The 13433-nt window shown below is 48.0% G+C and overlaps 1 protein-coding gene across 1 annotated transcript; it reads right to left on the reverse strand.

The window, feature by feature from the left end:
• Positions 1 to 1964: 1964 nt before the first annotated feature.
• On the reverse strand, positions 1965 to 13391 carry LOC146179380 (TATA box-binding protein-like 1). Its single transcript, XM_084579009.1, has 5 exons — positions 12762 to 13391; positions 9309 to 9391; positions 8537 to 8704; positions 6073 to 6167; positions 1965 to 3632 (listed from the first exon to the last, which is right to left on the reverse strand). The coding sequence occupies exons 1-5, from the start codon at positions 13077 to 13079 to the stop codon at positions 3370 to 3372; spliced, it is 927 nt and encodes a 308-aa protein (XP_084435135.1). The 5' UTR covers positions 13080 to 13391; the 3' UTR covers positions 1965 to 3369.
• Positions 13392 to 13433: the final 42 nt, after the last annotated feature.

Here is a 13433-nt window from a genome sequence, read left to right on the forward strand (position 1 = left end):
AAATGTGAACTGGTTGGACCGATTATAAAAAAATTAACCATTTTCTTTATTTGCCACCCAGTTTTTGTAGCTTCACACAAGTTTGCAGTGTCTCCCAATCTGTAAAACAAATGCATGTGAGGCAAATGACAGTACATCTCACTCAGTTGGGGTTGCGCTATCATTTTTTCTCTTCTGGGACATAAATTCACACTCAGGTTCCATCTCAAAGGTGACACTAGTAATGGGCCCACTCTGCGGCTCCCCTTGTGAATTGTCTTTTGCATACTAACTTCTAATGTGTGCCTCAATTATTTAGCACATACTAATTTACAGTCATAAGCTGCCACGCAATGCGAAAGGCCACCCGACATAGTTAAAGGCGCACTTTAACCAGGCCATATTAACGTGCCTACATGGCGTAACAATAGTGTATCTGACAATGGGTTCAAAGGTCTCATTTCGCCCCCTCCCATCTCGCCAAAGGCGACAGCTCCTGCCAACTCCATCACACTGTGTCGCCTTGTAACGTCACACTAACCAATCGGTGCCAGGATGTCACACGCATGGTCACGATTTTTCTCACAATGCCAAATTTCCTGAAGGACAGAGCCTTTAACACTGCGGTCAATATCCTTAATATAAGAGCTAAACCTTGTTCACATTTCTGTGACTAACTCCAGTTTCTAGAGAGCAGACCTAGTCCAAAGAATGTTTCAAAATTGTTCAGCAATCAAGCTTGTGATTCACCTCTTTGAGCCCTTCTACTTTCTGCCTGCAGCAAATAAACCCTCAACCCCTGTGCCAATGGTTCGCCTTCTTTACCTAGCTGCCTCTTGCTTTCATGGAGTAATGCAAGAAAGGTGACGAGAATACAACATTCTGGACTATGGAGGCAAATTTACCTTTTCAATGAATTTCTCAAGGTGTTCACCAGCCAGCTAGCTCTATGGTCCATCTTATTACTGTTAACATACCACTAAAGTTTCATGCAGTCACAGCAGCCTTGGCATTGACCTTAACTGAAATATAAAGCCTGAATGCAGTTGGCCAAGAGAGCTGTGCGAATGAAACGATTTAGTGACAAACATTACTATGTCCTCTGTCGCACCGAATCTGAACGAGCCCCCCCAAACGTTTTAAAATTGTTCAGCTTGTTCTTTCCTACTATTCCTTTCACACCACTGTAGCTAGTGTGTGTGAGCATGCGTACAACTAAACGTGGAAATTTAAAAAACTAGATGCATACCCGTGGCTCTTCTCCAGAGTCACATTTCAATCAGAGAAGGAAAAAAAAATATCCATCAGGAACTTCAATATCACATAGCGAAAATGTATTTTGTTGCTTAAGAGGAGACTGACCACCCCAAGTACAAAAAATTTGTTGCTGCGACTCATCGCCTTATGAATGGCCGCAAAAAAAATATTTTTTTCGAGAATTACGGAAGTAGCGGCCGTCAAAATCAGTTTCTAGCACCTTCCTCTCCTCCTCTTCTATCCCCGAAGAGTCTCTCTCCTGCCTGGTCAAGTACACGAAGACAAAATTTCGTAATGCCAAGTACAGATAGGTACAGTAAAAGGCAACTGAAGCAGTTAACAATTCGCCATGATCACACAAAGTACAGTGAAGTAGAACATATAACCAAAGTGTTCAAATGTTTAAAATTTGCAGTTGAAGGCGATGAACTCTTTTTGTGCCAGCATTTGAGATGGTCACAACCACTGAATAAAGTCACGATGACATTCGGGCTTCTCTGCAGCGCACAGCACTGTCCAGTCTTTTATCGACAATTGCCAATTTATTTTTTTTTTTGCATTCCACCTCCATTTTAAGAATGAAATTCACACATCAGAAGCAAGTGGACAATTGCCAATTTTTTTTTTTTTTTGCATTCCACCTCCATTTTAAGAATGAAATTCACACATCAGAAGCAAGTGCGCAAAAAGGAGACTAAGAAAGTGGAGAGCTCTCATAATGGCTTGCGTGCATGGTAAAAAAAAGCTTTATTTCACAATGTCAGACATTCAAAAAAAAAAAAAACACTACATCCAAGCAACCAACACAAGCACATTGCTGTACTGGTGCAATCCACAAGCAAGATGGCGACTGCTATAAAAATTAAGCTTTCTGTGCCCGTCTCGAAGAAACACCCGCATCTATAAAAATGCAGACAGCCGTTTCACTTTGCTCGCTTGAAGAAAGTCCTTGGACGCGACGACATACCCACGCACAAAATGAACACTGTTTCTGAGTAGTCTCCTCCCAAGATTGGCTACAAGTAATGAACAACCCGCCCGCCCTGTGTGCCTCGACTGAAATTATTGCTCTCTACCTGCCAGAATAAATCATTTCGTTTAAGGTCTCGATACGACGCCACCGCCTCCAAGTGGCCGGCTTGTGGAGGTCTTCTCTGGGGACACTTTGGTTGGGGCGCTTTGGAAAAAACTAGTGGATCCTCGCAAAACACGCACATCTGCAGAAATATGAACACCTGTCCTCACTGACACTTTGTTCCGACGCTACTGGAAAGAAAAAAAGAAGCGCCTCGTCCTCCTGTTCCAAGAATGGGATTGCCCTCAGAACTGCCACATGCAATGAGGGAAAAAAAAAAACAGCTTTCTTCTAATGCCTTGACCACGAGAGAGAGAAAAAAAAAAGAAACTGACCACGACAGCCCTTGAGCACCGCAGGAACGTGGTCAAGTACACAGTCTTAATAGGAAATGTCAACTAGGGAACACAAACACGCACATACACACTCACGAAGGGATGGGGAGACAGCAGGCGTGTTGGGGGCAGGGTAGGGGGCGAAGGCCAAGAAGAGTATACGCTCTGCGAGGGAGTTGCAGTTATGCCACACAGTCGCAGACGATATCTTCGACACTTTTAGATGCAAATGCTCTCTCTTCTTTGTCTCTTCCCCTTCTCCATTCCTGGTGCGGGAAGAAGCGCTGGCCCAGAAGAGGGGGGAAATCTGCTCCCCCGTCTACGCTTCCGCATCACTTTCACGTAACAAAATGCCACCGCACAGAGAAACACGTGCCTCCCTCCGACATGCTTCACAGTTCAGTCCAAACCTCAACCTGGCCCACCTAGACATATAAAAAAAAAATGGGGAGACATGCGGCTCGATCACCATCACCTTTTCCACATGTCTGCGACGACTAGAGAGCTGCAACGGTGAGTGACGCACACACACCCGAACATCGTTGGCAACATGCGCAGGGCAGCGGCCAGCTACGTCGCGACACTGTTTCTAAGGCGAGAACGTTGTGCTGGCGTGTCATCGTTGACGATGTTAGGGAGGAGCGCCAGCAGCAACAGGAGGAAAATAAAAAGAGATGAGAAAAGGCCATGCTCTCTGCCTCTCTCTCTCTCGCAGCCGCTCCCTCAGTCCCAGCTCTCGTCAGAATCGGGGTAGTCCATCAGGTCCTCGTCAGCTAAGTCGTCCTCCTCGTCGTCGAAAGAGTCAAACTCGTCGTCGTCGGCTACGGGGAACTCACGACGATCCCGCCGCGTCACAGCGTGGTTCTGGCGGCGTTGAGAGCGCGCTGCGGTGCGGGGCATGTCCTCAGGTCCTCGCACCTTGCGGAACTCGTAGACGAGGGGGAAGATGTGCTCGATTGCTTGCTGGACGTTGGCAACACTGGGAGCTGCAAAAACCGAAAGGTATGCGGCGAAACAGTCTGGAGGCTCCACGCTCAAATTACATGCTACTATACATATGCCGGTCTACCTTTCTTTTTCCTTTAACAAAAATGACCATCACAAAGGAGGGGGGGAATGAGCTATTTATTCCACGTTACTGCACATCTGTATGGCTTGGTTAAAGCTGCACTTTATATCTATGGTGTTCCAGCCAACTTTGTCAGCATATACCATAGTTTTCCTCAGGAGCACACATCTTGCACAGGGGTTCTCAAAATGGGTTCCGGGAGCACCAACACTGTCCTTATTTGCTGGTTGCGCATCAAGCTTGTTGATGCTTTGTCTCACTCACTCTTGCAATAGTCCCATATAGAGGCTGGGATATGTACAAATAAACAAATCCGCAGATGTGACCTATATGCGAGGCTTAAGGCAGCTCTGGTAGAGCCATAGGCAGACAGCATGGCTGAATGCATCCAAGTGAAGTGAAAAATAGTTATGCTAACTAAGGATCTAATTGCCCACTGTATGTGACTGGTTCACATCGAGGGCGAGCGGTAGACAGCGCTGATAGCATGAGGGTCACCTTCGAGCAATTCCAGAGCAATGGAGACCGTAACTGCCACACCATGCATAGCCACTTCACTGCACAACCAATTTTCACAGATTGCAGTTCTTTCTTGAAGGGGGCATTAATTACAGTCAAACCTCGATATAATGAACATGCATACAACGAATTATTGAATATATCGAACTCTTCCAAAATATTTTTGTCAAACACATGTATATTTAACTTCCCATAGCAAACGCGGCTCAGCATAAAACGGATATTACGAACTTCGCGACGCCAAGCACTACCTCACTTTAATAGCAGGAGGCAGGCTTTGTTGCAAAGTGTGTTGTCCGGAGCAGCAAACGTTCAGGACTACCTCAGAGGCGCTGACAGCGCCACAGATGCCATGACGGCATTGAGAGTTGCCAGCCAAAGAAATTCATGGCCTCCGAGATCACCCCCGCGCGTGTTTGTGGGCACGGAAGTGATCTCAGAGGCTACGAGAAATCGTTCGCATCTCGCAATCGCTGACAGCGTCGCTTCAGCAGCGGCGCGATCGAATGTTGCTTTTGCCTTTTTGGTGTTTGCGTTTTTCGCATTTTAGTGTTAGCAGCCGCGTGGCAGCGTCGCGGAGTGGCCGTCGCAGCGTTCGGTGGAGGCTGCGTCGTTCGTCGTGTCGAGTGTGGCGCACGGGTGTGCGTAGTGCTGTGATGGCGGTGAACGTGAAAAAAAAGAGCAGCACTGACGTTAAAGACCAAGCTCGAGATAAAATCAGGGCCTTCAAGGCAGTTCACAACAGGAGACTGATTGACACTGTTCTCGTGAAGCTTCGGATGAAGCGGGACTTGAAGATCGACTTGCTGGGAGCATTAAAGCGGCATGGGACAGCGTGAAAGGCGAAACGATTGCAAACTGCTTTCAGCACGTAGGTTTTGTTCCAGCAGAGGCCCGTGCATCAAGTGAAGATGGGGACGATCCCGACGAAGCAGAAGCAGAGCTCCGCGAGCTCAATGAATGACTGTAGAGGACTTTGTAGGCGATGACGACATTGCGGCGACCACGGCTGTACTGTCAGACACCGAAATCGCTGTGGAATGTTTCTGAACATCCCGCAGACGAAGCTCAGGCTGACGCTGCAGATGATGACATTCCGACTTCACAAGAAGTGCTTGCTGCATTGGATTTACTGCGCAGCCACTGCAGTGCTTTTGAGAGCAGTGGGTTTGCCCTTGTTGAGTGTTTGCAAACTGTGGAACAGGGCATGATACGGAACACGATCAATGCGAAAAAGCAGGCCGCGATAACGCAGTTCTTCGCACGTAAATAAATGGGCGTGACCCAAGTAGGCACCCTCCGAGTTGCTGTGCTTTCTCCGATTGAATTTTGGTGCTCTTGCATGTATTTTCTACGAAATTTTATATTACGAACTATGGATAGAGCGAACTATTTTCAGATTTTTTAAGTGTTCATTATAACGAGGCTTCACTGTCAGGCACATTTATAAGTCCTTCAAACTACACACTCAGTTAGGTGTCATAATAGCAACAGCTGAAAGCAATGTAGGAGGTGAAAATGCTATTATCATCAACAACTCATTTTTTAAAATCTGTGCAGCACGAATGACATCAAAGTCAACTTCCGGCCCAGCATTGCTTGCAGCTAACCACCCCTGGTGACACACGGATTTCAAGACAGATCGAAGACTAAATATAAGGCACGATATCCCCGCAGACAACAACTGGCTGCTTTGCTTCTTCGCCCAATACCTTGAAAGCATCTATGGCCGACCTATTTACAGCAGCAACTAGTATTTGAACTCGACTACATAACACTGGGGTGGGCGGAAGGCACGAACCACAAAGCATGCGTAGAAGCAACCAATACAAACCCACCTGTGACTGTGATGCTGCCAGTGGAGAAGATTTTCAGGGTGGCCTTCAGATCTTTGATCTTGTACGTGACACCAGGGTGCAGCTCCGGCTCATAGCTGCAGTAGGGTACAACGGGCAAACAGAACACTCAGTGCATCCCACTACAATGAAGCACTCTAGCAACCTACCAAAGGCCAAACAATACAAACATCCGCCAGTGAGAATTCTGAATGTAGCTACTACTATCAATATCAAATGAAGCGTAAACTACTGCAACAGAAACCAAGTAAGAACTTAACTTGGGGAGATTAGACACTAGTGCACGTGGCCTAAGCTTCTAAAGCGCCTGAACTGAGTCAATGCTTTCAAAGTGGCGGCAGCCTCCAACAGCAATGAGTAGCAGATGCAACCAGACCACTAAATTCATACTCAAGCATCCACTCAAACTTCCTACTCTAAGCTGCCCTTGAGGACTGTTTGCATTTCAGAAATTCGCTGTACTTCAATCACTCAAGATAGGAAAATAAGATTTCCTTGAGAGCCTTGACATAGCAGTAATAGCACACTGCATGCTCCTTGATCACCACTTCGCTTGTAAACAAGGCGAACGCTGCAACGTTCGCTTGCTGTGTGGGCTTCGCTCTACCGCTCTACAAGCACTTTACAAAACTGGATACAATGATGATGCAGAGTAGCGCGCACCAAAGTGTTGGCTGAATGAAGGCCACAATCTGCTCGACCCGAGACTTCTGGCACGTTATTATTTCATAGGTGCGGTCGTGGCTAGCCTCTGATATGACCGGTCACGGTATTCAGTGCTGTGTCTGATAATTGCATTATGCAGCGCGGACACATCTTAAGTAGTCACCAGATACCTGAGCAACATTTCACAGGCTACTGTGTGCCAAGTTGTGGAATGCATGTGACGGCTGGCGAGGGAACTCAGCGCGGTGGCGTACCGGAAGAATGGCTGGACTGTGCAAACAAAGCTGCACGCATCAACAGCTTGCCCATCATCCCCTCTGGGTGTGTACAGATGCCCACAAATGTTTTATGCAATGCAAAAGTTAGAACAAATTGGAAGAGAGCGCTTAATTCTGCTTAGAGAGGAAATGGCAAAAGCCAATCTACAAGAACGTCTTCACTAGCTGCATCATGATTTCCATCCCTACTATCACTGTCATTACTAGCAATGGTATCATTATCAAAATGCACCGTCACTGTCATCGCAACTGCCATCATTACCACCATCACCAACTGCATCATCATTGCCATCGCTACTATCATCCTCAACCTAGATGAGGAGAATTACGACCGGCTTCTCACGAGCCCGATGTGGCGTAGTGGTTAGCACACTCAGCTGGGGACCTGAGGACCATGGTTCGATTTCTGGCAGAGGAAGATGTTTTTCTTTATAATTTCACGTGGCGGACACATGAGCCTAGAAACGCTTTCGCCTTAAAAATGACTTTCTCAGAACAGCCCAGACCTGAATGACATGGAGAGCACTTCCCTGTGTCACCTATATAATGCAACCCTCAATGCCTTGCGGAGCCTTTTTGAGCGCAAAGAAAATCAGGTTTTTATTGTTTTCTACGTTCAGGAAACAGCTGTGGGCACACGTAATGCGTTGCTTCGCTCATTCCATGGAAACTACCTCTGCGGTTTTCAAGCGCATTTACAATTAAGGCTCCTAGCTTGCTCAGAAACAGCAAGCTGAATCTGCATTGAGATAGTCAAACTTGCTGCTTCGTGTGCATGTGTTGCAATGCACTGCGTAGAAGGACGCTTGTTTTTGCCAAGGGTAAAAGAAACAAAATTTCACACTAACTTGGAGTACAAGCTACTACGTTTCCCACAATTTCTTAACACCTACGCCGTGTTTTACACAATCTCTACGTTACTGCCGGCTCCTACTGATAGATGAGAAACAGTTTCCGACAGTCTTTCACTGGTGCCTTGTTCCCGCAGTCAGCAAAGCATCTTTCACTGGACAGCGAACGTCAAGGTATCTTGTACGAAGGTTGTTTGGAACGCTCGGTATGACAAAATGTGTGTGCTATGTGCACCAGCATGCAGTTTTCGTAAAAACTTGTACAAATATCTCTTCTCGAACTTTTATAACCCTCAACTTTACATTGTAAAACCACACACAGGTGGTATTGCTAACCCTAAACATACATACAAGCAGCTGCAACAGCAAAAATTTAATGCAACCAGCCCTCTGATCGGCTACTTAGCCGATCAGTGCTACTGACAACGCTGCTTGCAATTACAATGCAGCTGCAGATTCCATGGCGACGGCTTTACATAAGCCATTATTGCACAGGCAGAGGAAAACTTTTCGGCACTCACTTTGGAGTAATTAGGAGCAATTTAGCGCAATTTTAGCAATGTGTATCACGATTAGCAGCAAACGCATTTTGAGCGGAATGGAGCAGTTGGACATGGAGTGGATATCCCGATGAACAAAAGGATCACTTGCCTAGCAATGTGCCGGTTTTGTTGAGAGAATGGAATGAGTTTGATGGCAAACGGCATGGTACAGGTGCCTAGAACGTTCACCACCCGGTAGTTCATGAACTTGACCCTGAAGCCGAGCTTCTGGAGGATGCGAGCGTAACGCCGTGCTGCAGTCTTGGCGGTCTCCTCACTGCAGCAACACAGGAGAGAGGAAAGCAGCACTGAACGCTCGGAGGCAAAATGTAAAAAGATATTCTTAGCCACGAAAGCTACTCTCACGTCTGGCCGCCACGGTGAAGGGATTTTGGCTGTAGAGAGTAGAAGCTTACTTCCAGAGTTTTGCGAAGGGCCCAGACCTGAGAAGCTTCACTTTTTGCAACACTGGGTTGGCAAAGGTTAACAATGTACACACATATCAACGTATACTTGTTTCCATGTTGCTACTGCGTCATAACAACAGCTGCTGCGGCCCAATTTCGGACAAGTTTGGCCTCGCAATTACAAAGCTGTATTTAAGTTTTAAACTTTCCTAGCATGCTTCCAACCACTTAGCAATTACTGAAAACAGATTGCACGACATATCTGGTTCCATGCCCTGACCTATCCCCACCAGCCATACATATCTGCCCTTTTCATTTACGACAGAAGACCTATGATGACAATTTATAATTTATGCAGTCGCAGTGATGCAACACCCATTTATTCTAGAAATAGCACAGACCTTTCGTCTCTTGAAACTGCAAGCTGTCAAGAAGAAAAAAAAAAGTTCTGAACCAGACATCCAATACACGTACCTGGTGGCTCCAGTGCAGGTGACCTTCCCTGAAGACCACATGCTGGCCGTTGTGTAAGGTGTCCTAATTTTCATTGTCAGCATCTGCAGTAATGCAAGACAAATGCACCTGACTTAACCGTGTCACACTAGACAGAACACGAATCACTGCTAAAAATTGCCGCAGCATTTGCCTCAGCAAGGCCACGCAAAATGCTCACCTTTCTTGAATCTAAAAAAACGATCTGGCTTGTCAGTTTTATGGTCCGAAATGGTCACCGCAGAAACTTGTAAAGCACCAAAATGGGGCAATTCAGATTATCTCCCTGACACGCCATGTGCACAATTGTGCACAAAAGGAAACACCTGCTTTTTCAGAGGGTGGGTTGCATCTAGCAGCAGTGTCTTGTTTCAGGTGAACGTCACATCCTTCATGAACCAAATAATGTGGCTTTTTAAGCTGGATAGAGAACACAAGTATTTTGCATAACTGTTGAAACATTGTTTTTCACAATTGAAAGCATAGCACGCACCACTTAAAAAAAAAAAAAAAAAGCAATTGAATTCTACTCGGTCATGTAGCACCTCAGTCTTGTTCCTATACATGTACTTCCAAATTTTACCCTGTCTGTTCATGCAAATGTGCGTTCTCTTCTGCGAAGTCAAGTCAATGAGAAAATGTAATATGTAGCGATTTCAAAGCCCCAGCATACAAGACTGAACCGATGCCGCAAGCAACAAATAGCTTGCGAAAACGGGGAAAACTAAATCTGAAGCCAACAGGTTTCTTTTTTCTTTTTTTTTATGCAAGATTGCCATAAGGCATATTGTAGAAACTCATGTAAATTATTTTCCGTGAGGAACTAGAGCCAACAGGTATCTGTTGCCACACAATACCCATAACTGAGATTAAAGGGTTCCTCATACCCCTGTGGTAGACATAACTGTGTTGTGTAAAAACCAGCACTGACTGAAGCAGACGAAGGAAACCAACAGTCAAAAGTAAAGGGGAATTTTTTGTGGTGGTGATCAAAGGGAATTTAGTCTCATCACTTTACCACTGACTGGAGCGAGCTACAACTTATCCCAGATGGCAGCCCACAAAGATAAAAAGGCTCAATGATTACTTATCTGCCACTGCACTAATGGATAACGGGGCTGATATTTTTCAGACAACCAATGACAAACCTATGTACTATCCCAGCCACAGCTGTGCGCATTACTTAAGCATTTCTTTCTAAACACATGCGGCAGCCAGCATGCGGGTGTGCAAACGGTCAGGGGTTCAACTGCCCATTTACTCATCACTTGGATTATATCCAGATTTGCGCTAATACAGCGCCACTGTTGCAGTGCGCCCAAAAGAGATGATTTTTTTTTTTTCTCCTGAAGTAGTGGTAGATGTAAACGTCTACAGCAGAAGCTGCTTTCGTTCAGGAGAGTAGAACATCGCTCATATCAGTGGGTCAACGCTAGCTGCTATACCCGCCGCCCAAACAAGCGTACCGAGCATGACGAAGGAGACTCCTTTTCTTATCGTGCGCAAATGACAGCGAAAAAAGGCATGCCATCGAGCGTCGCCGCGTCCGCACCCGCCGGCACGCACAACACACTCCCTCTCCGCGGATCGCCAGGTCCGTCTCCGGAACCAGGGGACCGACGAGCGGGCGGACACCCAGAAAGTTCGGGGTCATCGTACCGACGGGGTGCCGCTAGCGGACCTTCGCGCCGGTTCAACCCCCGTGAATCACTCGTCGTGTATCGTGCCGCCGACACATCCTCCCAAAACCTCCTTTCCCGCCCCCAACCACCACACCTCGGAGAGCTGCGTCCGCACAACCACGGCCACCAGCAATGCGCGCCCGCTGCCTCCTTTCTGGAAGAACACCTCCACACAAACCATTGCGCAACTCGGCGCCGCCGTTCGTGCTCTTGCCCGCTTGTGGTCTCTCCCTCTCTCAGCCCTCATCCCACTTTTTTACCTCCACCCGGCACAGCTCCTCCTTCCGGTCAAGAACAAAGCAACACGGGCGGCTGTAGATTAAGAAGGCGCGCACCGTCTTGGAACAAAGAGAGAGAAAACGCGCCGTAAGCACAACGTGGATGCAGAGGTCGCCCGAAACCGGACAACACATGCAGACAAAATGAAAGCAACAGCAGCAGTACGGGGGAGGGGGGTTCAAAGGGGGAGACGCTTCACGAACATTCATCGGAGTTCGTAATAAGGGGCGCGGTGAGCGCTCAATCGAAACACGACCTAGGATGACCGGGCGCTGTTCGACCCCTCACACACACCTCAATCGCAAAGAAACGCCCAGATCGGTCGCAGAATGCAGAAATGAAAAAAAAAAAAAATGCAACAGCCACGCCAGCTTTAAAATTCTGGCGGCCGCCAGGGCATTTGGAACATTGTCGATCCGAAAACCCTCCTATGCAGAGATTACCTAACTCGCCTAAGAAACTGCGGCGCAGCAGTGACATTACATAAAACTCGCTTCTAAACTCGGCGTTTCGTCACGGTTCGCTTCGGTCTCCTCCTACTCCTAGAGTTTCGAAGCGTCGGAGGCGTGCGCGCGGTCTGTTTTCTCGCGGACCTTGATGTCAGTCGTAACGAAGACGAAAAAGAAAGAAACCAGGGCAGTGTGTGCAAAACACGAGAGAGAGAAAAAAAATTGCCTCGCTGATATGCACCGCCATGGCGCGGTCAAATCGGTCGGTTGCATGAACAAAATAAAATGTATATAAAACGATGTACAGCGCTGAACACCCGAAGTTCTCGCGCGCAATCGCCCCCGCTCCGCGCGTCCGGACAACGCCACATGCTGCACCTACTACCGGAAAGAAATGGGTTGGACTAAACCCGGTATTTTTAGCGCGGAGGGATGATGGGCGAGTCTGAAGCAGTGCGCGACCACAACGATAAATAAAACGGGATGGATGCGCAAGCTACAGGGGTCCCGGGCAATCGCAGCAAATTAGGCGACGCACGCTAAAGAGGAAGACTGCAAGGAAACTGTGTGGGAGGACGAGGGGGGAGGGAGGCCTGGAACGCCGTCGTTTGAAAGAAACTGAGAAAGGCCCTGGTACACAGTTGATGGCGTTGATCGTGAAACAATGCCCAGTCGTCACAGCCGCCTCCCCAGCGCTGGGCTAACGACTCCCGTTTCGAAAGCGCTGGCCAAGAAAGACACGCGACGTGTGTATCGGATTCAAGGTTGTTCTTTTCGATAGTTTTGCTGGTCGTTGGCGGCGCGCCGTAGACAAAGGCCCGCCACACACACATACACAAAATGCAACGCCCGGAACAGTGCACGCGAATCGCGTGACGGCGAGTCAGCGATTCGTCGCCGACCACAACGAACATAAACCCTTCGAGTTCTATGCACACATCACACTCCCGTGCGTCGGAGTCTGGACAAAGAGGCGGGAGGAATAGGCAAAAAAATAAATAAAAGAAAAAAAAAAGGTGACTTACGCCGTTCTCGCGCCGATACTCAACATTGGTCGCAGTCAAAGCGATCTGGCGCAAGTTGAGGTGGCAGCGCACGCTGAAACTGCACACCACGTTGTTTATCACAATGTCGATCACGGGCTGCGGTTCCGACTCGCCGTCGGTGGCCGGTTGCTCCATCACCTCGGCGGCTGCGGCGACATCCTGTCCCGGCGGCGGAGGCTGGGGTTGCTGCTGCGGCGGCAGTGGTTCTCCAGGGCACGCGTTCTCTGTGTCGGGTCTAACCACGTCCCTTGAAAACTGGTGGAACGCGAAGTTGCTCCCCTGGCTCAGCGTAGCCATCACGGGCGAACCGCCACTCGCACACTACACTCTGCCCCGGCGACCGTCACCAGCGCAGACTGTCGTTTGGGCGCTAGGCCTATGGAAGTAGGCCTAGGCCAAACGCGGAAGAATGACTTCTGAAACTGTATTTCTCACAAATTAGGCTGCGTCGCTGCACAATCAATAAAACTGCGAGTCTCAAAAAGCGCCACGATGCATTTTCGGCGCGCAAACACCACCTAAAAACGCGTGAAGAGGCACACACGCACGGTAGTCAGGCCAATTCTTACTACGCGTCTGCTAGCGGGTGTGCTCGAGGCGCGTTCTGATTGGGTATTTAAGAGAGCGACATGTCCCTCTCGCGGATTAACA

This window comes from Amblyomma maculatum, chromosome 9 (genome assembly GCF_055883805.1).
Source record: "Amblyomma maculatum isolate TAMU_Amacu chromosome 9, ASM5588380v1, whole genome shotgun sequence".
NCBI classification, from domain to species: domain Eukaryota; kingdom Metazoa; phylum Arthropoda; class Arachnida; order Ixodida; family Ixodidae; genus Amblyomma; species Amblyomma maculatum.

Coding starts and splice junctions, on each gene's coding strand:
- LOC146179380 (XM_084579009.1), bottom strand. CDS start 13,079: ATGGCTACGCTGAGCCAGGGGAGCAACTTCGCGTTCCACCAGTTTTCA. Junction 6,168..8,536: donor CAAAACCGGCACATTGCTAG/GCAAGTGATCCT, acceptor ACCCTACTGCAG/CTATGAGCCGGAGCTGCACC. Junction 3,633..6,072: donor TGGCAGCATCACAGTCACAG/GTGGGTTTGTAT, acceptor CGGTTTTTGCAG/CTCCCAGTGTTGCCAACGTC.